This window comes from Rattus rattus, chromosome 11 (assembly GCF_011064425.1).
Source record: "Rattus rattus isolate New Zealand chromosome 11, Rrattus_CSIRO_v1, whole genome shotgun sequence".
In the NCBI taxonomy this organism is placed as follows: Eukaryota; Metazoa; Chordata; class Mammalia; order Rodentia; family Muridae; genus Rattus; species Rattus rattus.
In genome coordinates this window covers 85,541,688-85,564,858 of record NC_046164.1, presented here as the reverse complement: position 1 = coordinate 85,564,858, position 23,171 = coordinate 85,541,688, and the positions used below count along the sequence as shown (strand labels likewise).

The 23,171-nt window shown below is 40.1% G+C and overlaps 1 protein-coding gene across 1 annotated transcript; it reads right to left on the bottom strand.

Moving 5' to 3' along the window:
• Positions 1 to 255: 255 nt before the first annotated feature.
• Cnrip1 (cannabinoid receptor interacting protein 1) lies at positions 256 to 23,140 on the bottom strand. The gene is made up of 3 exons (XM_032916444.1): positions 22,614 to 23,140; positions 19,733 to 19,883; positions 256 to 1,204 (listed from the first exon to the last, which is right to left on the bottom strand). Exons 1-3 carry the CDS (start codon positions 22,790 to 22,792, stop codon positions 1,040 to 1,042), a joined length of 495 nt encoding a protein of 164 aa, XP_032772335.1. The 5' UTR covers positions 22,793 to 23,140; the 3' UTR covers positions 256 to 1,039.
• Between the last annotated feature and the right edge of the window lie 31 nt (positions 23,141 to 23,171).

Genomic DNA, 23,171 nt, shown 5'->3' with positions numbered 1-23,171 from the left:
TCGGTAGCTCACCAGTGGAGCAATTGCCACAGAGTAAGGAACAAAGGTAATGACGGACTTATGCCGATTGATTAGTGGATGCTTAGACTCCTGCTGCCATTGTTGGGCCTTGCTGGAGGCCCTGTTAGGAGTGTTAGCTTTACTCTGGCTACACGAACGACCCTTACCCTTCAGGGTAGAGATTTGAGTCCACCATCTTAGAAAAGAGATCAACCTGCTAGGCAGCTGTCGCGCAATTCAGAGTTCAAGTTGGGGCATGCTTTTCAATGTCTTTATTAAGAAATATCAAAAGTTGATTACCCATTCCACACACAGTTGTACAAAGTTCAAGTGAAAGGGTGTGCAGGGGCGCCATCTCTATGTTGGTTTAAAGTCTATGGTAGTTTGTCAAAAGGGCGAGCCATAGCTCCGATTCCACTGTTTCTACTAGATCACAGCAAAATGCCCCGCTACCTGAAAGACCATTGATACATTATAAACTCTTATTTATATACTCATCTTTTTATTTCTTCATCATCTTTCTTTTTCTGAAGAAGCTGACAGCTGCTGATAGGAAGCACAACATTTGGGTCCCGTTTACCGTTGTTTATGCTATTACTTCTTCTTTGGGTGCTCACAAACATTGCATGCTACATGTTACAAATCACACATGGGGGACTCCAGCACACTGTTATCTTAATTTGACAATGAACACAAAAGGGAGAAATTGCTTGTCCCGGAAACAAAACACTATGGTCCTTCTGTGGAACTTTCTGGTATAGGACAAACCTGATACTATCACTGAGCTCCAGTCACACTGGCAGACAAGAGAGATGCGGGAACACCAGTATACAATAGTGGAAGGAGAACTTTCAGGGACGTGACATCCCACGCGATGTCACAGGTACTGCCTCAGGAGGGAATCACACTTTCACAGTAATTGGGGATAGGAGGTCGTTGGGAAACAGCCATGGTATGGTGTGCCTTGGTTAAGGCTTGTGCTGGTTTGTCTAAGCGTCGATTTCCGGAGATTGTCTAGCAACGTCAGAAGGAGCCATTTTCAGAGGAAGGACTCCTTATTCACCCACATGAGGCTGCGCGTCTCATTGGGCTTGCATTCATACTCAATGACGGAGAACGGGCTTCCCCACTGGCAGTGGTCTCGCTTGTGGTAATTGTAGAACTTGACTTGCCACACCGTCTCGAAGGTCCCAATGTCTGTGAACTGAAGGAAGAGAGGCAACCATGAAAATCTCATCCTGCCACAAGCCGTGGATGCCTGCTAAAGTCAGCGACACAGCCCCTGGCAATCAGGTCTCAGTAGCCACGCCTCTCTCAGTCTGCCCAGCTTACACATTTCCTTTTGTGAACTACGTTCCTAGATTGTTGGAGATATTTTTTCCAGATCTCTTTGGCATTGAACTGTTTCATGAATTTTTCTTACTTTTCCAAGTTTAGATTTTTGAAAAGCTAACCGTAGACTCTCACCGTTTCATTGGTTTTCCTGACATTCTCCTTGCCACGGAAGGGAATCGGAAATAGGAGTACCAGGAGCCTTCCCTGCCTGGAATGGGCTTGAAGTGGGTGGGACACAGTGTCAGACGTTGCTTTAAAGTCTGATGGTCTCTGGCCTTCTAGCTCTCTGCTATACCGAGTGCTTGCTGATAACTTCTAAAAGATTCTAAAAAATTTCTTGTTTATTCTATGGTTAAAAAAAACAAACACTGGTTTCTCCTTAACTCTGTGCTTTGTTAAGCATCACAACTCTCTGTGCTTTATTTAACTCTTTATGCTTAATTAAGTGCTAGGGAAACTTAACTTTTTCTTACTGTTCTGTGCTTCATTAAGGTTAAAAACTTAACTCTTCATTACTTGTGCTTTAATAAGTAGTTATACCCGGCAATTAACACATACTGTTTAGTAGTAGGGAATTAAGTAAAAGTATTGATTGCTGGGGTTCCTGGTGAAAGAGCTAAGCTGATTAACTCTTTGTGAACCAGAGAGGAAGGAAAGAAAAAATAATTAATATGCTCTATACAGACAAGTATGCACAGATACACATACATTCATACAACCATACTCTGGCAAGGTCTGACCATCTGTTACAATCAACTCTACAAGTATTCATGAGTGCTTACACACATACACACACAAACATATAGACAAGCAGACATACATATTTGGATGGATGGATGGATGGATGGATAGATAGATGGGTAGATGGGGCAAAGGCCCTCAAGCCAAACCATTCAACCAACAACTTTATTTCTTTTCTCTGGTCTTTTATCCCTTCTTAGACAAAAAGTTCTTTAGAAAATTATCTCAGAGATAAAATGTTATATAAAATGGGAGCTACAGAGGATGTTGATATTAAGTTCAAATCAGTGTTTCATTATAATATACTCATTAAAAGTTCAAAGCAACAGTTTTTACATGACCTTTCCTTATCATAGCACACACCTGTGACTTTATCCTTGGACCTAAACATTTTTCCTTGAATACAAAATTGTCCCAAGTCTATTTTTCTTTTTAGTGTGATTATGAAAGCTCATTGTAGTTTTTATAATGCGGCCTTTAATTACTATTATGAATGGGCAATTATATTCTTTAATCCAACTTTATATCTTCTTTCTAGTAACTAAGACCATTTCTAAAAACTTTCTTCCTAAAATTATGTGAATCAAGTCAGAAATCCTATACAATCATTATCTATTTATCTATATAGCATCACTACAAGATAGTACATCTTTGTAAGTCTGCAGAAACCTGCTCAAAAGGGTGGGTCAATACCCTTATATATTTATATATATATTTAATATATTTAATAATACCAGGAAAAGCATATTAATAGCAAGAATCTTTTCTAAAATGGATTTCTCCCAGGCCTTGCCTACTGGAGCAAATCTGTCATAGATGTTAATCCAAGGTGGACCTAGATCCTACATCACCTGCTAGTTTTTAGCTTCTCCTAATGATCGTTCCTGACAGAAGAAGAAAGGGAATAGTATTGACTGGCTATCTTTTGGGTTCTCTTTCAAAAGACCATAGTACAAGAAAATGTCTATATTCTGTATCTAAATATACATAATTGTTCTTTTGTAACTAGTCTCAATTCAGGTGAGAACATTTGATTGAAGGTGACAACCACAAAAACTCCACTTCAAAGTATTGGATTTGTAAAGATTATTGTCAAATATCGAAGTAGTCTAAGTCAAAAGTCTGTGCCCATGTCTCAAGTGTGTGTGTGTGTGTGTGTGTGTGTGTGTGTTATACTATACAGCTACATATTATATATACACATGAATAGTAATCTATTCAAACTATTAATGCCTATTGTGTACATTATATACAATAAAAAATTGTATAAGGCATGATTACTGCTTTTAAGATGTTTGCATCCCAAGCAGATATAATAGCTTACACTGAAATCCCAGCATATGGAAGGCTGAGAGAAAAAGACTGCCATGAGTTCAAGGCCAGCCCCAACTACTGTGGGAATGAAAGTTATCATTCTACTAGAGTTGGAAGATAGGTTCAGGAAAATTACTGCACAGGATTCTGAGCTGCAAGGACGGGTTTGTCTGGTAGCCAAAGAGGGCACAGAATGCTCTGGAGGCCGCTGGGCAGGTGCTCAAGTGGCCTGGGGTTGGCCTGGGGTTTGCCTACTGCAGCTATTTAGAGCATCTGGCATTAAACAGCATTATGCTTGTGGTTATTTTCTTCTCTGATCTTCCTATGATGGGAAGGGGCAGGAATGACTTGGCAGGAATCGTAGACTCTCCAAGAGCCAGGAGACATAGAGAGAAGGGCAGCAAGCAAGGCGAGCTTTTATAGTTTGCAGTTGATACAGGAGGAGGGTGATCGGGTGCTTCACAGAGAGCTTTCCAAGGAGCTCAGTACTCAGCAATTTCACCATTGCCTCACCGATAACTTGATCCCAGAGCAAGTTCTGGGCTTGCCTTTGGGAACCGTGTCTGATGTGAAGCATGGGATGATACCACTAGAGTCTACATACTGTCTGGGTACGAAAAGAGTATCTCTTCTTGGAGGGCCATGGTAAAGACCTACGAGCTCATTTATAGTAACCTCAGGCTGGGATTAACTGAAAAGCCCTCACTCTTCACTTGATGGGAGGCAAGTTTTGGTATATATGTGAAATGACATCTGACTGACCCATCAATAGGACATGTAGATTTGGGTAAGAACAGGGCTGGATACTTGCTTAGAAAACATGCAAGACTCTGAGATGATCCTCAGTTAAAACTAAAAGCCAGGATAATATTGCTCTAATGTCCAACTTAATTCTGTTTGCTAAGACAGTATGTGCAAATCTAGATTCTAGAGTATACATACCATGTGATTCCAATTATTTTGAAAGTATATGACAAAATACAGGCTATACTGACAGAGAATATCTGTGGGTATCTAGCCTGGTGGGTGAGTTTGATGGAAATGTGCAGGATACTGTATTTATTATTTGTAAAGCATGCCATACAGCCGATTGCTTTCTAGATCAGTCTTCATTTGCAGTTAGTCACAGGAAGGTAGCTGCTGACACCCTAATTAAGAGTCCTTTGAAAGTCAGGTTAAAGACATGAGTGAATGTAGGGCCAGAAGTTGTGTTTTCTATAAGATCACTGTAACCTTCAGAGCAGTGGAAAACTGAACATGGAAATGCTTACTTAGAGAGAGGACTACTATATAGCAATTTAAGATTTTTCTATTATTTTTTACTCCTCCATGAATCAAGTACAGTACAATAGTGGGTGCGTGCCATTGGTCCAGGAGTGCAGTTCAGTGGTAGGGTACTTGCTTAGAGAACATGAATGACCCTGAACTGATCCTCAGTAAAAGCTGAAATCCAGGATAGTATTACTCTGATGTCCAACTTAATCCTGCTTGCTAATGTTGGAAACTGATGGAATATATTTGTTTTCCTATGTGCTTGTTTTTACTTTTAAAATTTAATGAGAAAGAAGCCTAAACCCCACCAAACTGTTAGCATTTTTACCACATAGTATAAAATATGTAATAAATGAAATATTACACGAGTTGTTATGAATTTCTAAGACTCTTAGGACCAAAAGATTGAACAATGGTTCATTAAAAGGAAACTGGTGGCAGGAAAGATGGCTCAGTGACTAAAGGCATTGTTGCTCTGCAGAGGACAGGGTTCAGTTCCCAGCACCCACATGTTGGCTCACAACTATTTGCTACTACAGTTCCGTGGGATCTGAGGCCTCATCTGTTCTCTTTTGCCTCCTGCATTACAGTACACACACACACACACACACACACACACACACACACACACACACGCGCAGAAAATAAAAAAAGTAAGTATTTAAATAATTAAAAAAAGAAAACTATGATTAATGTGTGGAAGTCACTCAAACACAGTATTAGCAATCAAGCAACTACAAACCTTTACAGAGATAGCAGTTATGTATCCAATTAGCTAAAATCCTTTATTCTGGGAGCTCACTGTTAAGAAGGTATTGTGACAAAGGTCTTGTATTGGGGTGATGGATTTGCAAAGGCATTATGGAGTAATTCAGGTTATCAATATGATGTACAGCATGCATAGAATAGTCTTAACCAGAAAAAGAATAGGACAGTTTATACACATAAGCTCGACTATGTAAAATCTAAAGCACATTAAAGCTGAGCCTTCAATTCTATACAATCAAGACATCTATCTTTTCCTTCAGATTTTTTCAATGATAAAGTGTTATTTTCCAAATGAAATGACTTACCCTACCTCGAAACTTAAGACTGACGTGTTATAAATTCCATTAAGAATATGTACATCCTGATGGAAATATCACAGCTTTGTCCAAAATAAGAGAGCAGTGGCTGGTACAAGTGGTTATTTTATATAATAACTCACTTTTTAAGATGTAGTCTTGTTATCTTTAATTGACGGGGAGCATTCCAAGTGATAGGCAAAAGTAAATCATAAAATTCAACTGAAAGTTAGATTTTAAATTATAACGTTTAATCTTTTTTCAGATACAGCCTCACTGAGTACCTCCAGCTACCTGCAGCTTGCTGTGTAAATCGGGCTGCCCTTGAAATCACGAAGATCTTCCTGCTTCTGCCTTTTGAGGGTGGAACCATTTGCTGTCTATCTGGCCACTAAAGGTATTGTCTAAAGTACATATTTTAATAGTAAAACGTTCTACTATGAAAATATTTTCTTAATAAAGCTGATTAACTGGGAAATGCAGCAACCCTGAAGCCACGTACCAGGTAAGTGAGGGAAAACAGTGCTTTTTCTTGAAATAAGAAAGAGCTAGATATAAAATAACAAAAGAAAAACTTTAAATAATATAACCAACCACAAATAGGAGAAAACTTAGGGTATTACACTTGCCTGAAAAAAAGTTTAAGTCAGGAAAGTCTTTTTTAAAAGTTTATGTTTAGTTTATGTGTGTGGGTGTTTTGACTGCCTGTATGTTCATGTACCATGTGTGTTCAGTACCCACAGTGGCCAGAGGGGGCGTCAGATCCCCTGGAACTGGAGTTAGAGACAGTTGTAAGCTTCCATAAAAGTGCTGGGATAGTACCCTGGGTACTCTGGAGCAGTAACAAGTGTTCTTAACCACTGAGCTACCTCTCCAGCCCTTTAAAGTTTTAACCTAAGAATATTTAGTGATGTTCAGTAGCACAAGAGACTAAAATAGAAATGTGCCGACAGCAGCAGTCAGCCCATACATGAGGTATTAGTGTATATTCCTCATTTGGTTTTGCTTCTCTTGATTACTGCTAAAGTCCAAAGTCAAGCTCAGTACACTGCCGATAAATCTGCCTATCTCCCTCTCTCCCAGCTCTTAGGTCTTTTAAACATTTCCCGCTAATTTTCTGGAGTTCCACTTCCAGTCCTTTTCCTATATAGCTCAGGCATTTTCTCATCTGTCCGAGAACAGAAACAACCACATATGCTTGTTTCTCTGTCCTGGCCCCCCTGACTCTTATGAGAAAAAATAATAACTTTTAAGATCTACTGTTTAGAAAATGTCTTTGAAATTAATAAACTCTTTTCTCTCATTTTGTTTGTTTTTTTTTGAGAATTCTGTATACTGTACTTTGACCATTTACTTCTCTCTCAACATTTCTCAGATCCATGTAAGAGGATCCAACTTGAGTCTTCTCTTTTATTTTTTTTAACCCATCAAGTACAGTTTGTGTTCCTTATATACACCTGGATGATTGTCCACTGGAGCAAGGTTGACATATCAGGGGCCACACTCTAAAAGGATTGATTCTCTCTTTGCCAGAAGCTATCACTTGCCAATAACTCTTCAGCTAATGGTGGGACTTTGTGCTGACCTCTCCTCTCCAGGATGACATTTTTGTCTGGCTTAGGTTTGCATAGCTCATGTATGTGCTTTCACAACTGTTATGAAAAATTAAATCCTTGAAAAATGAATGAGAAGAATAAAACTACCAATGTCATGGACAAAAAGCAAAACAGGGAATAATTATAGGTTGCATAGTCTTTAAGCTTGTGTAATCTTTATAGCAACAATTTCAATAAAGATGGATGTCTTGATCATATTTGCTCCTCTCACATTACTGAGATCCACCCTCCTTCTCTACCCATCCCACTTGAGTCCTCTTTTTAGAGAGAGAGAGAGAGAGAGAGAGAGAGAGAGAGAGAGAGAGAAGATGAAAATAGGTTTAAATCTTTGATAACTCATTCACTCATTCATTCATTAATAATTTCAGATACTTAGGAAAACATACCAATTCTATTTAAATACCTTCAGTCAAAGATGAGAACATTTCTGTTTGTTTTATCAATCTGAATCACCCTAACAACACAATTTCATAAACAAGTTATAAATAAAGATTTATACAGAAAATGTCATGGCCTTATATACGCATTTGTGTATTGTTTCTATATTTTGAAATATTAAATTTAGAAATATATCGGTAGGATGTGAAGACCAAGAATGTTTTTTAATAGAATAAAAGGTTAAAGGGTATGTGCATTTGTGTTAGATATCTGTTTCAACTGATAATGGATCTGATGTTCAGTGCACGGTGACATCACTGCCATCTCAACATATGTGAGTGAGTACACACTGTGACTACTTTCATGACAAAAGTGATAATTTGCGTTTGTTCTGTTTTATATGTCTTTTTAAAAATCTCTCTCTCTCTCTCCCTTTCTCTCTCTCTCTCTCTCTCTCTCTCTCTCTCTCTCTCTTTCTCTCTCTGTGTGTGTGTGTGTGTGTGTGTGTGTGTGTGTGTGTGCCTGCAATGCATGTGGGTACCCATGTGGCCAGAAAAGAGAGTTGGTTCCCCTGAAGTTAGAGTTATAGGCTCAGTAGCAGCTCAGTAGCTCAGTAGTTGTGGGTGCTTTGAACCAAACTTGCACCATGAAGCAGTTCTTAAAACATTTATCTCCTTCATCACGACTGTACTAACATCAACAGATACGAGGAAGAACTTGGACCATGTTGTGTTGACTCTGCTCTCAGCAAGCTAGAAATGGAAAGCTTTTGAACTTATTAAGGGGCACTGGCAAAGAGTCTGTAGCAAATGGTGAGAGAGTGAGGATTTTGCTCATGAGATTAGAAACCAAAGCTATAAACACCTACCCCACTATCCAACACTGTACTCACTGTACTGGAAGTTCTAGTAAATGCCTAGAAACAACAACAACAGCAGCAGCAGCAAGTGTGGTGTGAAATCAAATGTTTCCATTCTCAGATGAAAACTCTGTCTGCAGAAAACGCTAAGCAATTGAACACAAAGCTACTAGGATGAGTGAATTTGGTAGGTGTACAAGACACAAACTTCTTACTATTTTACAGGTGAGCTTTGACGTTGATATATTTATATTTTTACTAACAGCAAAAGTAAAGTCATAGTCCTCTTTCTTTGTGCAAAGAGTTGAGTTCTTTTCTTAGGAGTTGTCTACTGCCATTACTAAGCTCACTTTCCATTTGCTTATCTTATTATTATTATTTCTTTCCTATTGGTGGCTTTTTTGTGTGCATAATTGTGACAGCTCTTGTCAAACATTACCAAATACCATAAGGAACAAATTTTATATTGTGGACATGTAAGGTCACCTCTTTCCATCACATATTAACCTCATAACTACCTCATCTCTTCTCTGCTTTATTAGTCCAGATTGCTACAGACAATGTTCAACAAAGGGGCATTAGGAGGATTCATGGAGACAGAATCTCCATTTCCCTGCTCTCCTAGGAAGAGCTAAATAAGAGAGACTCCAGCAGGAAAACCCATGAGCTTGAGACTCGTGGTGTGGTGGTTTGAATGAGAATGGCTTCCATAGGCTCATATGTTAGAATACTTGGTCCCTGGTAGATAGAACTTTTGGGATATAATTAAGAGGTGTAGCCTTGTTGGAGGAGGAGTGACTGTTGGAGGAGGTATGTCATTAAAAAGTAACAAAGACATAAAGTGAGACGTGTTTGAGGGATTTTTATCTTCCCAATGCCATAGATATATCATTAAGTCATTGACTCGAGATTGCTCAGATTTAGTACTGTAATTGTTTATCTCAGGATTGCCTCTATTGTGTCCCATAGATTTTGGCTTGCTGTGTTTTAATTTTCATTAAACCCTAGGGGATTTTAAAAGTTTCTTCTTTAATTATTCCCTGTCACAATTATCAACAGTGGGCAGTTAAGTTTCTGTGAGTTTATGTACTTTCTATAGTTTCTGTTACTTTTGATATATAGCTTTATTTCATTGTGGTGAAATAAGATATAGGTTATAACTTAAATTCTCTTAACATGCAGGTAAGTACGTGAAAGCTGAAAGGAAGCACTTAATCTCCCTGAACTGGAGACTCAGGTTGTCAGGTGGGTGTTAGAAATCAAACCTAGGTCCTCTGGAAGGGGAGCAAGAGCTCTTAGTAGTGATCTCTCCATGCTCTTTTGTTCAAGCCACCTTTCTTCTTCCAGTGGAAACTCCCATAATGTTCAGAAGGTGGTTAAGTCTGGGTATGGTTGGGATAATTCACCATTATGTGTCTGGCATTGAGGGCTGCAGGCTGCAGGCTCTATTTTTTTCTTCTGAGACTTAACTACTGTCTAGAAGTCTTGGTGCATGGGTGGTAGCAAGCAGGGAAAGCCATGGTCCCTCAGCTTGTAGAGGAAGCTGTGTGGGTTGGGCTTCTGGGGAAAAATTGCTGGGTGGCATATATGGGGTAGTTACAGGAAGCTGGGCACATAGGGTGGGGCTCCCACTTGGCTCATGCAGACCTAAGCATGGGAATGTGGGTTCTTTACTTAGTGTAGGAGACTATGTGCAATTTTACAAAATAAATACTGATGGACTTAAAAGGTCTGTTTAGTCCTTATACAACAATAACATGCTGTTTTTAATGTACTAGCCTCATCTCTAGATAGGTCCTCTAAACTAAAAGCCAATAAAGAAACCTCAGAGTTAAACTATACTACAGGGCAAATTGACTTATATTATAAACATATTTTTCTCATGAAACCTTTTAAAAAATGGATCACATTCTAGGCAACAAATCAAGATTTAGCAAATAAAAGAATCAAGATAACCCTTGTATCTTATTAGATTGTAGTACAATAAATTATAAATCAATAGAAAGAACAACTAGAGAAAAAACATAAATACATTGAGATTGAGCAATACATACTTGAAGTATTTGTAAGTGGTTGAATGAACCAGGGATGGCATTTAAAATTCCTTAAGTCATGTTGTTGAGATGGGTTAACGTGTAAAGGGGGTAAAGGCATTTGATCCCAACCTTGCCAATCTGAATTCAATCCCTGGGACTCACATGATAGAAGAAGAAAAACAACTACCACGGAGCTGTCTTGTGATATATACCGAGACATGCATGATATGAAAATATGAATTATCATGAACTGTTTTATTGAAGCAAATGAGACAACTTAATAAAATTAATTACTTCAAAGGCGAAATTTTCAAATGTGACTAGCCTGATAAAACTGAATTTTAATAGAAAGCTTTAGAGGAACTCTACCCAATATATTATCAGATCTGGAAGGACTCTTCCAGAAGTGTGTGAACTCTTTCTAAATCATGTGACTCATGAGAGTGAGACCAGACCAATCACTTCCAGAAATAGATTGAAAAATTATCACTAAGATATTAATAAGCAAAGTCTAGCAACAATCATACCACAATCAATTACTACTTACCCTGGAATTTAAGTCTATTTTAACGTTGAACAAAAGCTATATAATATATTATGAACAAAACAAAATGAAAATACCTAATGATAAACTCTGAAAATACACAAAAATTTTAAAAAGCATTCTGTAACATCATAATGAAAATGCTCAGTAAAGCAGAAGGGAATCTTTAACCATACTTGAGTTTATACAGAGTTATAACTGTCATACTATTAAAAACTTGAACTCTTTAGACCTCAGCTGCTCAGGTGCAGATCAGTCCAATCAGATGAGTTGAGCCCATGCCAACTGAACTGCTCTACTCCCTAGACTCCCTTCCCCAAGACCCATTCTACCACTCCCCTACGACTATATCAAAGCCTGCCCCTTGGGTGGATCCCATCCCCAATTCTGGCAGTCTCCAGCTACTCAGGTGCAGGCCACACCAGACAGAAGAACAGAGACTCCCCTGCTGTGTGAAAGATCAAGCATGTTGCCAGAGGTCAAGCCCCAAACCTAGTCTTGTGGTTCAGAGGTCAAGCAGGCTGCCAGGAATGTGGGCCCTAAAGCCCAGAAGACCAAAGAGAAAACAGAAGTGAAGGAACAAAACATACATCCAACAAAGAGAAACTCAGGAACCAGCACCTTGACTTATAATCATCCCAAACCCAGATGCCTAAATCCCTGTGTAATGACACAGTCAACAACATCCAGGGCAATGTGGCACCACCAGAGCTCACATATCCCATGACAGCAAGAACTGAGTATTCCAGTGCAGCTGAAGTTCAAGAAAATGACCTTAAAGGCAACTTTATGAAGATGATAGAGATCCTTAAAAAAAGAAATGGAAAAAAAACCTTAAATAAATCAAGGAAAGATAAACAAAAAATTGGAGGAAGTCAATAAATTCCTTAAATAATGCCAGGTAATCTAAGAAAAGCAAAACAAAACAACACCTTCCTATCCCCCAACCCCCAAACCCAAGCAAGCAAGCAGGCAAGCAAGCAAACAAACAAAATAGGTAAAGAAAACTGTTCAAGTCCTGAAAATTGAAATAGAAGCAATGGAGAAAACACAAACTGAGGGAATCCTGGAAGTAGAAAATCTAGCTAAGTGAACAAGAACTACAGACACACATATCACTAACAGAATACAAGAGGTGGAAGAATCATAGTGTTGAAGATATGATAGAATAAATACACTGACCAGTCAAAAACAGACGTTAAAGCTAAAATGTTCCTGAGACAAAACATCTAGGAAATTTGGAACACAGAAAAATAGAAATAGAAGATTCCCAACTCAAAGGCCCAGAAACTATTTTCAACGAAATCATTGAAGAAAATTATTTCTTCAGATGTCTAAAATGTACAGGAAGCTTATAGAATGATACATAAATTAGACCAGAAAATGTTCCCCACCACATAATAATCAGAACACTGAATGTACAGAACAAAGAAAGAATATTAAAAGACGCAACGAAAAAGGCCAAATACCATAGAAAGTACATTTATTAGAGATTGACCTGACTTCTCAACAAAGACTCTAAAAGACCGCGGATGCTAGCCCAAGTCACTATTCCCAGCAAAACTTTCAATTACTATAGACAGATAAAACAAGGTATTCTATGACCAAATCAAATTTAAACAATATATATCCACAAATTAGCCTTACAGAAAATACTAGAAGGAAAACTCCAACCCAAGGAGGTTACCTACACCCAAGGAAACACAGGAAATAAATAATTCACACCAGCAAAGCCAAAAGAAGGGAAGCAAACACATACACACACATATACACACACATCCCACAACAGGCATTAACAATCATTGATCTTTATATCACTCAATATGATTGAACTCAATTCCCCAATAAAAAAAGACATAGACTAACAAAATGGATGCATGATTTTGCTGCATAACACCTCAACATTAAAGACAGATATTACCTCAGAATAAAGAGCTGGAAAAGGGTTTTCCAAGCAAATGGGCCCAAGAAGCAAGATGGTGTAACCATTCTAATATCTAATGAAATAGACTTTCAACTGAACTAGTCAAAAGAGATGGGGATGTACATTTTATACTCATCAAAGGAAAAATTCACCAAGATGATGTCCCAATTCTGAACATATATGTCCCAAATGCAAGAACACTCACATTTGTTTAAGAAACATTAGTAAAGTTTAAATTATGCATTGAAATCCACACATTAGTAGTGGGAAACATCAACACCCTACTCTTACCAATAGAAAGGTTGTCCAGACAAAATTAAACAGAGAAATAACAGACATTATAAAATTGGAGAAGATATCAGAAAATGGAAAGGTATCCTACACCCATGGATAGGTAGGATTATCACAGTAAAAATGGCCAACTTGACAAAAGCAATCTACAGATTCAAGCAATTCTTATCAAAATTCCAACACAATTCTCTAGAGACTTTCAAAAAACAATACTCAACTTCATATGGAAAAACAAAAAGTCCAGGGTAGCTAAAACAATCTTATACAACAAAAGAACATTCAGAGGTATCACCAGCCATGGCTTCAAACTGTACTCAGAGAACAGAGAAATAGTAATAAAACTTGAGTGGTATTGGCATAAAAATCAGGCAAGTTGATCAACAGAATTGAAGCACAGACCCAGAAATAAATCCACACACCTATGGACACCTGCTTTTTCATAAAGAAGACAGACATATATAATGGAAAAAACAAAACATCTTCAACAAATGGTGCTGGTCAACTAGATGTCTACATGTAGAAGAATGCAAATAGATCCGTATCTTTCACCCTGCACGAAACTCAAGTCCAAAGATCAAAGATCAAAGATCTTAGGAGATCAAAGATCTCAACAAAATACCAGATATACTGAACCTGATAGAAGAGAAAGTGGGGAATAACCTTGAACACATGGGCCAGGAGACAACTTCTTGTATAAAACATCAATTGTGTGGACACTGAGATCAACAGTTAATAAATGAGACCTCATGAAACTGAAAAGCTTCTGTAAGGCAAAGGACATCATCAAAAGAGCAAAAATGGCAACCTACAGATTGGAAAAAGATCTTACCAACCCCACATCTGACAGAGGGCTAATATCCAAGTTATATAAAAAACTCAAGAAACTAGACACCAACAAATCAGATAGTCCAAAACAAAACAAAACAAAACAAAACAAAACAAAAACCCAACCAACCAACCAACCAAACAAACAAAGGGATACAGACCTAAACAGAGAGTTCTCAACAGAGGAATATCTAACGGCTCAGAAGCACTTAAAGAAATGTTCAACCATAGCCATCAGGAAATGCAAATTAATGTGACCTTGAGATTCCATATACCAGTTAGCATGGCTGAGATCAACAAAACGAGTAACAGTTCATGCTGGTAAGGATGTGGAACAAAGTGGACACTTCTCCATTGCTCGTGGGGGCACAAACTTGTACAGCCACTTTGGAAATCAATATGGTGACTTCTCAGAAAATTGGGAATTGGTCTATCTCTGGACCCAGCTATACCACTCCTGGACATATCAAAGGATGCCCCACCATACCACAAGGACCCTTGCTTAACTGTGTTCATTGCAACTTTATTCATAATATCCAGAAACGGAAAACAACATAGATTTCCCTAAACCAAACAACAGGGAAAGAAAATGTGATACATTAACACAATGGAGTATTACTCAGCTGTTAAAAGCAAGGACATCATGAAACTTGCTGGCAAAAGAATGGATGGAATATCATCCCAAGTGGATTAATCCAGACTTGGAAAGACAATCATGGTGTGTACTTACTTAGCCAGTCTGACAGGTGTATGGAATCTCAGAGTGATTTTGGTTTGCATTCCCTGAAGGTTAAGGTTGAATGTCTCTTTAAGTGCTCCTCAGCCATTAGAGATTGCTAGTTACAGGGGATATAGAGCCTGGACAGCCATCTCCTGCAACCAGGCAAGGCTTCCAGTGGAGGGACTGGGACACCACTTCGGCCATAAAATCATATAGCTACAATTTGTCCTGAATACAAGATGTGCTGGGGTAAAGGTGCTGCAGGAATTGTAGGAATGGCCAACCAATGACTGGTCCTGCTTGAGACCCATGCCATAAGAAAGGGAGAGCATCCCTAACACTGCCCAGATGGCCCGGAGCCAGAGTAAAGATAGCCCAGAGACCCATGATAAAACTAAACATGAATGGCAAAAAAAAAAAAAAAAAAAAAAAAAAAGGCAATGAAATGATTCCTAATGATAATCTGCTATGCTCATGGATTGGTTTCTAGGCCAACTGTTATCAGAAAAGCTTCACCCAGCATCTGGTAGAAACAGATGCAGAGACTAGAGATAGCCAAACGTTAGGCAGAGCTTGGGGATTCCACAAAAGAAGGGGAAGAAGGATTGTAGGAGCCAGATTGGTCACCAGATGGGTTAAGGATGCCACAAGAAAACCTATAGAATCAACTAACCTGAGCCTACAGGGGTCGAATCACCAACCAGGGAGTCTGCATGGGACTGACCTAGACCCTCCATATATACGTTACAGTTGTGTAGCTTGGTCCTATCATGGGACTCCTAAAAGTGGGAGCAGAAGCTGTTTTTGACTCTGTTGTCTGCCTTTCAGACTGTGGGTAGGTGAGTGTGTGTGTGTGTGTGTGTGTGTGTGTGTGTGTGTGTGTGTGTGTGTGTGTGTGTATTAGATTATGTGCACGTGAATACAGGGGCTTGGAAAAAGGTGTCAGATCCCCAGGAGCTGGACTTAAGACAGCTGTGGGCAATGTGATGTGGGTGCTGGGAACCTCACTTGGTCCTCTGTAAGACTATTATATGCTATTGCTGTTAGCCACATCTCTGGCACCCTCCCTTAAAACCTTCAAATTTGTAATGAGTGAGTGAGTGAGTGAGTGTGTGTGTGTGTGTGTGTGTGTGTGTGTGTGTGTGTGTTTCATATGTAGTTAAATATACACTTATTAGTCTGTGACTTAGAAATTCTCCTCTTAGTCACTAACTTAAAAAGAAATGAAAGCATGGATTCTAGTTGAGAATTATACTTAGTTGCTCATTGTGCTCATTATACATAATAGCAAAAGCTCAAAATAATCAGCTATGCATGTGTGTATAAAGAGAGAAATGGATTTTAAGGTGAAATATTTTACCCACTGATAAAGGACCCAAAACACAATGGCAGGATTGACACATGGAGTAGCATAGTTGAATTTGTACTTAATGGAAGATTCCTTCCTTCCTTTCAAGATTTATTTATTTTTATTTATGTGTGTGCACTTGTGCCTACCTGAGTTTATGTGCAGGTGCCTGCCCGCTCTGAATGAGAGCAGCAGATATCTTGAGCTACAAGCAGTTGAGAACTGGTTGAAGTGGGAGCTAGGAACCAAACTTAGGTTCTCTTCCAGGGTAGTAATTGCTCCTTAAGACCAAACTGTCTCTCCACCACCCCATTCTTTATTTCTTTCCTAATCTTAAACTAAAATAAAACAGCTGTCATATCCTCCAAAGGGACTATATGCTTTTACTATATAGGTTTTTATAATAACAGCTGTTTTTGCTTATAATAGCTGCTGTTCACATCATTAGAGATAGTTATATCCAAAGTCTGGCTTTACCTCTTAAGAGAGTTAGAGAAAGGATTGAAGGAGCTGAAGAGGTTTGCGACCCCATAAGAAAAACAATATCAACCAACCATAGCTCCCAGGAACTAAACCACCATCCAAAGAGCACACATGGACGGACCCATGCTCCAGCTGCATATGTAGCAGAGGATGGCCTTGTTGGGTATCAGTGGGAGGAGAAGCCCTTGGTTCTGCCAAGGCTGGATTCTCCCAGTATAGAGGAATGCCAGGGCATGGAGGCTGGGAGGGGTGTGTGGATGGGTGGGGAAATATTCTCATTGAAGAAGGGGAGGGGGAGGGGATAGGGGGCCTATGGACAGGGAAACTGGGAAAGGAGATAACATTTGAAATGTAAATAACCCCCCAAAAGATTAGAAGCTCTACAAAGTTAGGAATATTTATTTTTTTCTCACTGCTCTTCCACCAATGCCCAAAATGCAGAAAAATCTCAAACATTTGCTGATAAGGGAAATAAATTAAAATTAGTAATATAAAAATTCTACATTTGATCTCAGCAGAAAGGTTGAGAAGTGATGAATATAAAAATTCTAACTATAATCTCATCATATCGAACTCACCAGTATGTTAAATAAAATAAAACATTTAAGTTTAGCTTATTTTAAAAATTAATTTCTACATTATTTACAACAGTGTGATAGGAACTGAAATAAAGTTTGAGTCTAATTTATCTGAAATTTAGCAAATGAAACTTTAAGAGTTCAAATAAAAATGTAGGAACGTAGTTGTGTATATGAACATACATAATTAATCTCAGAATTAGAAAAGATTCTCCATTCTTGATGGATGGTAACTGTAAAAGCCAAAGAAGGAGAGACAACTATGATGGGTCATGTTAACAAAATTAAATTTACATTGCAATCAAAGTTAGTACATATGGTAAATAATAAGCATCTCCAAAATACAGCAAAAGATGACTTAAAGATTTAATAAAGTCAGTAGGACACACAGGTTGAAATAAGATTACAAACCATGCATATATTTTGTATAAGGAAGTGCAGATGGCAAATATTTCAAGCCAACAGTAATTAGAAACATAGAAGTTAAAATGGACTATGAGAGTTAAAACATTTAGAAGTGTTTTAAACCATGTCATTATTTGTCTTTATTATTAAGTATCCTGTCATGTGTGTTGGTGTGTGGTTATCTGTGCCATGGGATAGCCTAAGTATGGGCTCTTCCCTTCCACCACAGGAGCTCTGGGGACTGAGCTCAGGCTGTCTCTCTGGGTGACGGACACTCAGCCATCTATGCAGACTCTCCTTGCACTCCTAGATGCCAGTGTTTGTAAAATCCTCTAGCGTGCATATTCCTTCTGGATATCTACCTCGAGTAAACAATAACCTTGCACAAGTGAGTGAAACTTAAAGTGGTAAGAAATGGAAACCACCAATAGGTAATTGGATTGATACACTCAATAATAGACTTCAAAATGATGTTCCATATTTACATCTTTGTATGTATATGTCCATAGAAACCTATGCAGAGAATGATGCCCAGTACGCACATAAGTAAGACACTGAAGATAAAGTAAGCATCTTTCTAAGAACACAGGCTACAGTATTGACAACAGTCGTCTCTTGGAGAAATTAATATTTTCTGCATGTTATACTTTCCTCTGTTGACTCTTTGGCGGAAAACAGAATTCTTTGCAAAAGGAGTTCAAATATTGCACTCAAAAGAATAGGCTCTTAAATTATTTCCTTATGTTGTAGCTTGTTTAAATATATCAGACACTGGGAGGCTTTAAGTTTTTCCATGTGAGGGGGATTAGGTCTCAGATCAATGTTTCAGGAAGGGGATAGATAACACAGACGATCCTCAATAGTGTGGATTTTCTGTAGGTATGCCACTTTCTAACTTACCCACCATTAAAATAAAGAAAATCACTGTATAGATGACCTAGGTCTGAAATTTTAAGTAATTATTAGAGGAAATTTTTCTTGTATGGATATTTGGGAAGCTCTGTGATCTCCTGTATAAAGGCACAGGGCAGACAACTCAAGGTTGCTCTTTCAGAAGGAAAAGACTACCTAGGTTTTATAAAGCAGTCCCTTAGGTGGTCTTTCTTTTCCTTATATTTTAGCAAGGTCACCACATCATCTTTAGAGTATGCATAACCCTTAACTCTACTTGTCAACTCTATTCTTTGATCTTTTTGATGTCTCTATTGCTTGCTGATAAATATTTTCTAACAGTATTCACAGGCACTGTAGGTTAACGGGCTCTGCATTCGTGGATAAGCCAACCATCTGAGAACGCTCAGAAAATCGCGCGCGTGTGTGTTGAACATGTTACGACTTCTTTATCATCATTCCCTAAAACAGTACAAGAAATATTTACACAATAATCATAATCCAAAGACTATTTGAACGGTGTGGGAGGGCATGCCTGGGTTACACTGTGCCATTTTATATAAAGGATGATATGTGTGGATTCTGGCCTCTAGGAGTGGCCTTGGAGTCAATTCCCATGGGCATAGTGGGGTGACCGCAGTAGATATGGTCAGAGGAAGATGCTTATGGTTCACAAGGGCAGTCACCTTTTGGGTCCTCAAGTGGGAGTGGATTAAGAAGCAAAATGCCATTTAGAGGGCTTTCTTCACAACGAAGGACCATGGGCCAGAATTAGTCTTTTAAGAGCGAATTATGTAAAAAGTCCTTGTGTAGGACCCAACAGAGAAAATGGCAATGTAGCTATTATCTCTTCCAGAACCATTTATCTGGGATCTTTAATGTCTGGAGTCAGTCTTTCATGCAAAAAACAAACAAAAAAAAAAAAAAAAAGCATCAGTCAATATTTCTCTTTCTCCACAGGTCCGTGAGGGAAACTGAATCCTATTTCCATAGTAACTGACTCCATGTGTCTTTTCATATTCCTGAAGAGGTAGTGTCCCCCCGACATCCCCCAGTAGTTTTTCTTTGTTCTGAAACCACACCCCCACACCCCCAATGTGGACTTACCGGCATGGTGATCTGGATGGGTTGTCGCTCTCCACTTTTGGTCGGGGCTACCCCTTCTGTATCATATATGCCGGTGTAGACAACTCTTTCCCCATCAGGCTCTTTACACTTCAGCTCCAGTGGGACAAGCACACCACCAATGGAAATGTTCCTGCAATGGACTTGAGCTGAGCATAGATAGTAGGAATTATCTTTTTCTTTAGATTTTATTTTTTACTGGATTTTTACATTTACATTTTAAATGTTATCCCCTTTCCTGGTTTCTCCTTCAGAAACGTGCTATCCCCTCCCCTCTCCCCCTGCTTCTAGGAGGGTGCTCCCTCACCCACCCACCCACTCCCCACCACCTCCCTGCCCTGACATTCCCCTACACTGGGAGCCTTGTCGGGATCAAGAGCCTCTCCTCCCATTGATGTTGGACAAGGCCATCTGCTACACTGTGTTCTCTTGGGATGGTGGCTTAGTCCATGGGAGCTCTGTTGTGGGGTGTCTGGTTGGTTGATATTGTTGTTCTTGTGGGGTTGCAAACCCCTTCAACTACTTCACTCCTTTCTCTTACTCCTCTGTTGAGGACCCTGATCTCAGTTCAATGGTTGGCTGGGAGCATCTGCCTCTGCGTTTGTCAAGAATTATCTCAGGCATCCTTTTCTATTCTGAATCAAAATCCTGGAGAGGAAACCTCCAGGGTTTGGCTAAAGAAGACGTGCAGACGTTTCAGAAAATTCAGGAGGTCACGGTTGTCTAGCTAAACAGAAACTTGACCATAGGCCAACCACTTCCCCTGCCTAGAGTAACTTCAGTATTTTCATGAAGATCTCTTTTCTCATTGAAATCATCTCGGAATTAAAATTTCATGTATGTCCAGCCTCTAGAGACCAGGATCCCACTGGTCTGGGGTGTAATTTGGCACTGACAAATCTCAATGATGCAGACGTGTGAATAGTTTCAAAGGCCTCTGACCTAAAACATAGTTTTTAATACTTTTTTACTTTTTGTTCCAACAATTGAAGGTTTTCCTTCAGATTTACTGTGTTCGAGAAATTCTCAGTGGTGCTGTTCCCTTCATATGAGGATAAATGTCCTCAATGCAAAGTCCTAGTATCAACTGAAGACCCATCAATAATAAAACATTTAGCCTTCATCCTGGAAATATCAAACTAGGAACTCTGGTGAGCCCAAACTGACTATAGTTCAACAAGTTCTCCAGCGAATTCTGATAGAAACTCGATAGGGAGTCACTGAAGAAACCCTTACCACAACTTAAATGTAATTAGAGAAAAGTTACCAGCACCAAATCTGCTTTTAGATTAGCTCGAAATCTAGAAAACCCCCCAAAGAATGGGAAAATAACATGTGCGAGTGAGGGCAACATTCAACAGGGCAGAAGACAGGGACGAAGCCTGGGTACAAGTGCAGGGACAACTAGGGACCATGATACAGGGAGGTGGAGGTTTGGGGGGAACACCAGAAACGGCCAAGTGTGGCAACAGATCTTTGTGTGGAGGGGGCTAAATAAACTAAGTTAACTTAATTCAAACTAAGAGTATCTGATTGTTTGAAAGTCTCTTCTTCCCTCAGCATATGTTAGGGATCATAAATGTTGTTTTATCCTTTCTTACAAACTACACTTCACACAAGGCTTGGGTGAAATGTGACCAATAGAGGACCCTGGGACAGTTAGTTTTAATTGTCAACTTGAGGGAATGTAGAATTATCTGGGAAGGGATTCTCAATGAGAACTGCTTCCTGGCCTATGTGGGTGTTTTTGTTTTGTTTTGTTTTGTTTTTGTTTTGTTTTGTTTTGTTTTTGTTTTTGTTTTTTGATTTTGTTTAATCATAGTTGGAAGACCCGTCCAAAAGTGGGCCGGGCAGAATGGGAAGGAGGGAGCGGATGAGCGTTCACTTGCGTGAACGCCCCAGTTCACTTGCGTGAACGCCCCAGTTCACTGCTCTCTGCTCTGGACTATGGATGCAGTATGACTAGCTACTTCAAGTTGACTTTTTCACATGATGGAATGTAACGTCGAATCTGAGTCAAACTAAACCTTTCGTCAGTAAATTGATTTTGTTAGGGTATTTTATCACAGCCATGGGGCGGTGTGGTGGTGGGGGGGACGACTAAGACCCATATGTAATCTCTTTTCCAACTGCCATCATGCTGTTTTGCAGTCCTCTTGTGAAGATGCTGTTAACCACCACAGAGAACAGCACTAGGTTGACCAAAAAAATCAGCCGGAAGGAAAGAAAAGGGACAGCGCATGGAAAACCATAAAGGTAGGCCCAGCACAGGCAATGCCCGCTTATTTGTGCCTGATGCCTCGGCTGCCATTAACCCTGCAAAGGACACCTGGAGAGCATCCTTCAGGGAATCCAGCGACCATCTGTCCACTGACATTACTCGTTCCTCGGCCTCTCTTCCCCCTTCCGTATTGTCAGCAGAAGCAAGAGAGATCGCAGGATCCAGGAGAGGAGAGATGGGATTGTGGTTGCTGAAACCCTCCGTCTTTCTACCATCTGCCCCACCCTGTCTACCTGTGGTTCTCTGCTGTAGGTAGACGGAAGAGAGATTTACAAGAAATCAAAACAAAGCAAACCCCAAAATACAACAAAAGCCCCCAAACCCTAAATTCTTGTCTCAGATTTAAAGGAACTTACTGAGATGGGTGGAAGGGTTCAGGAATGTAAGACCACAAGCTCACAGCGGGGGAGGGGGGAGTAGCTTAGGGACTGGACGTTGCTTCTGGCCCTCACCCCAGGTCCTGCTGAGCAAGCAAGAGACTAGAAGGGCCCAGTGGAGGCTAGGGAAGTCCTGGAGCCTCCATGCTCCTCCCATGCCCCGGATAGTATTGCCCTGCCACCACCCGGCACGCCCCACACTCACTCGACCTGCAGTGTTGTGGGCTTAATCTTCACCTCCACCTTGTAGGAGGAACCGGTGAGCAGCTTGATTGTACGGTTCTGGCCGAAGCGCTGCCCGTCCACCTTGAAGAAAACAGGGCCATCGTTGGGTTGGATGCGCAGCGCGATGGAAAGGCGCACGATCCCCGGTAGATCCCCCATAGCTGGCAGAGGGGCTGGCAACCGTGACCCGAGTCGTGGACAGTGCGGGCTGCGGGGAGCTGCTGCAGCGCGATGGGCGGCAGGGACAAGCAGGGAGGAAGAGAGAGCTGATGGATGCAGGCCACAGCTAGGAGCGGTCGCCTCGGTCCACCCCAGATTTTGAGAAGCAGCTGGCGAGGCTGTGGCCCTCCACCACACTCAGACAAGGAGCGGGCACCAGAGACAGCACGGAGGCGGCAGGCTGCCCCATCCCCCGCTCCCCACGCAGGGCCCTGCGCGCACGCGAGGGCTCGCAGTGACTGGACTGGCAGGCTGCCCCGCAAATCAGCACTGCTGGGGGCTAGAGAGTTAATCTTGTTTACGCACCACAATCCCCTTC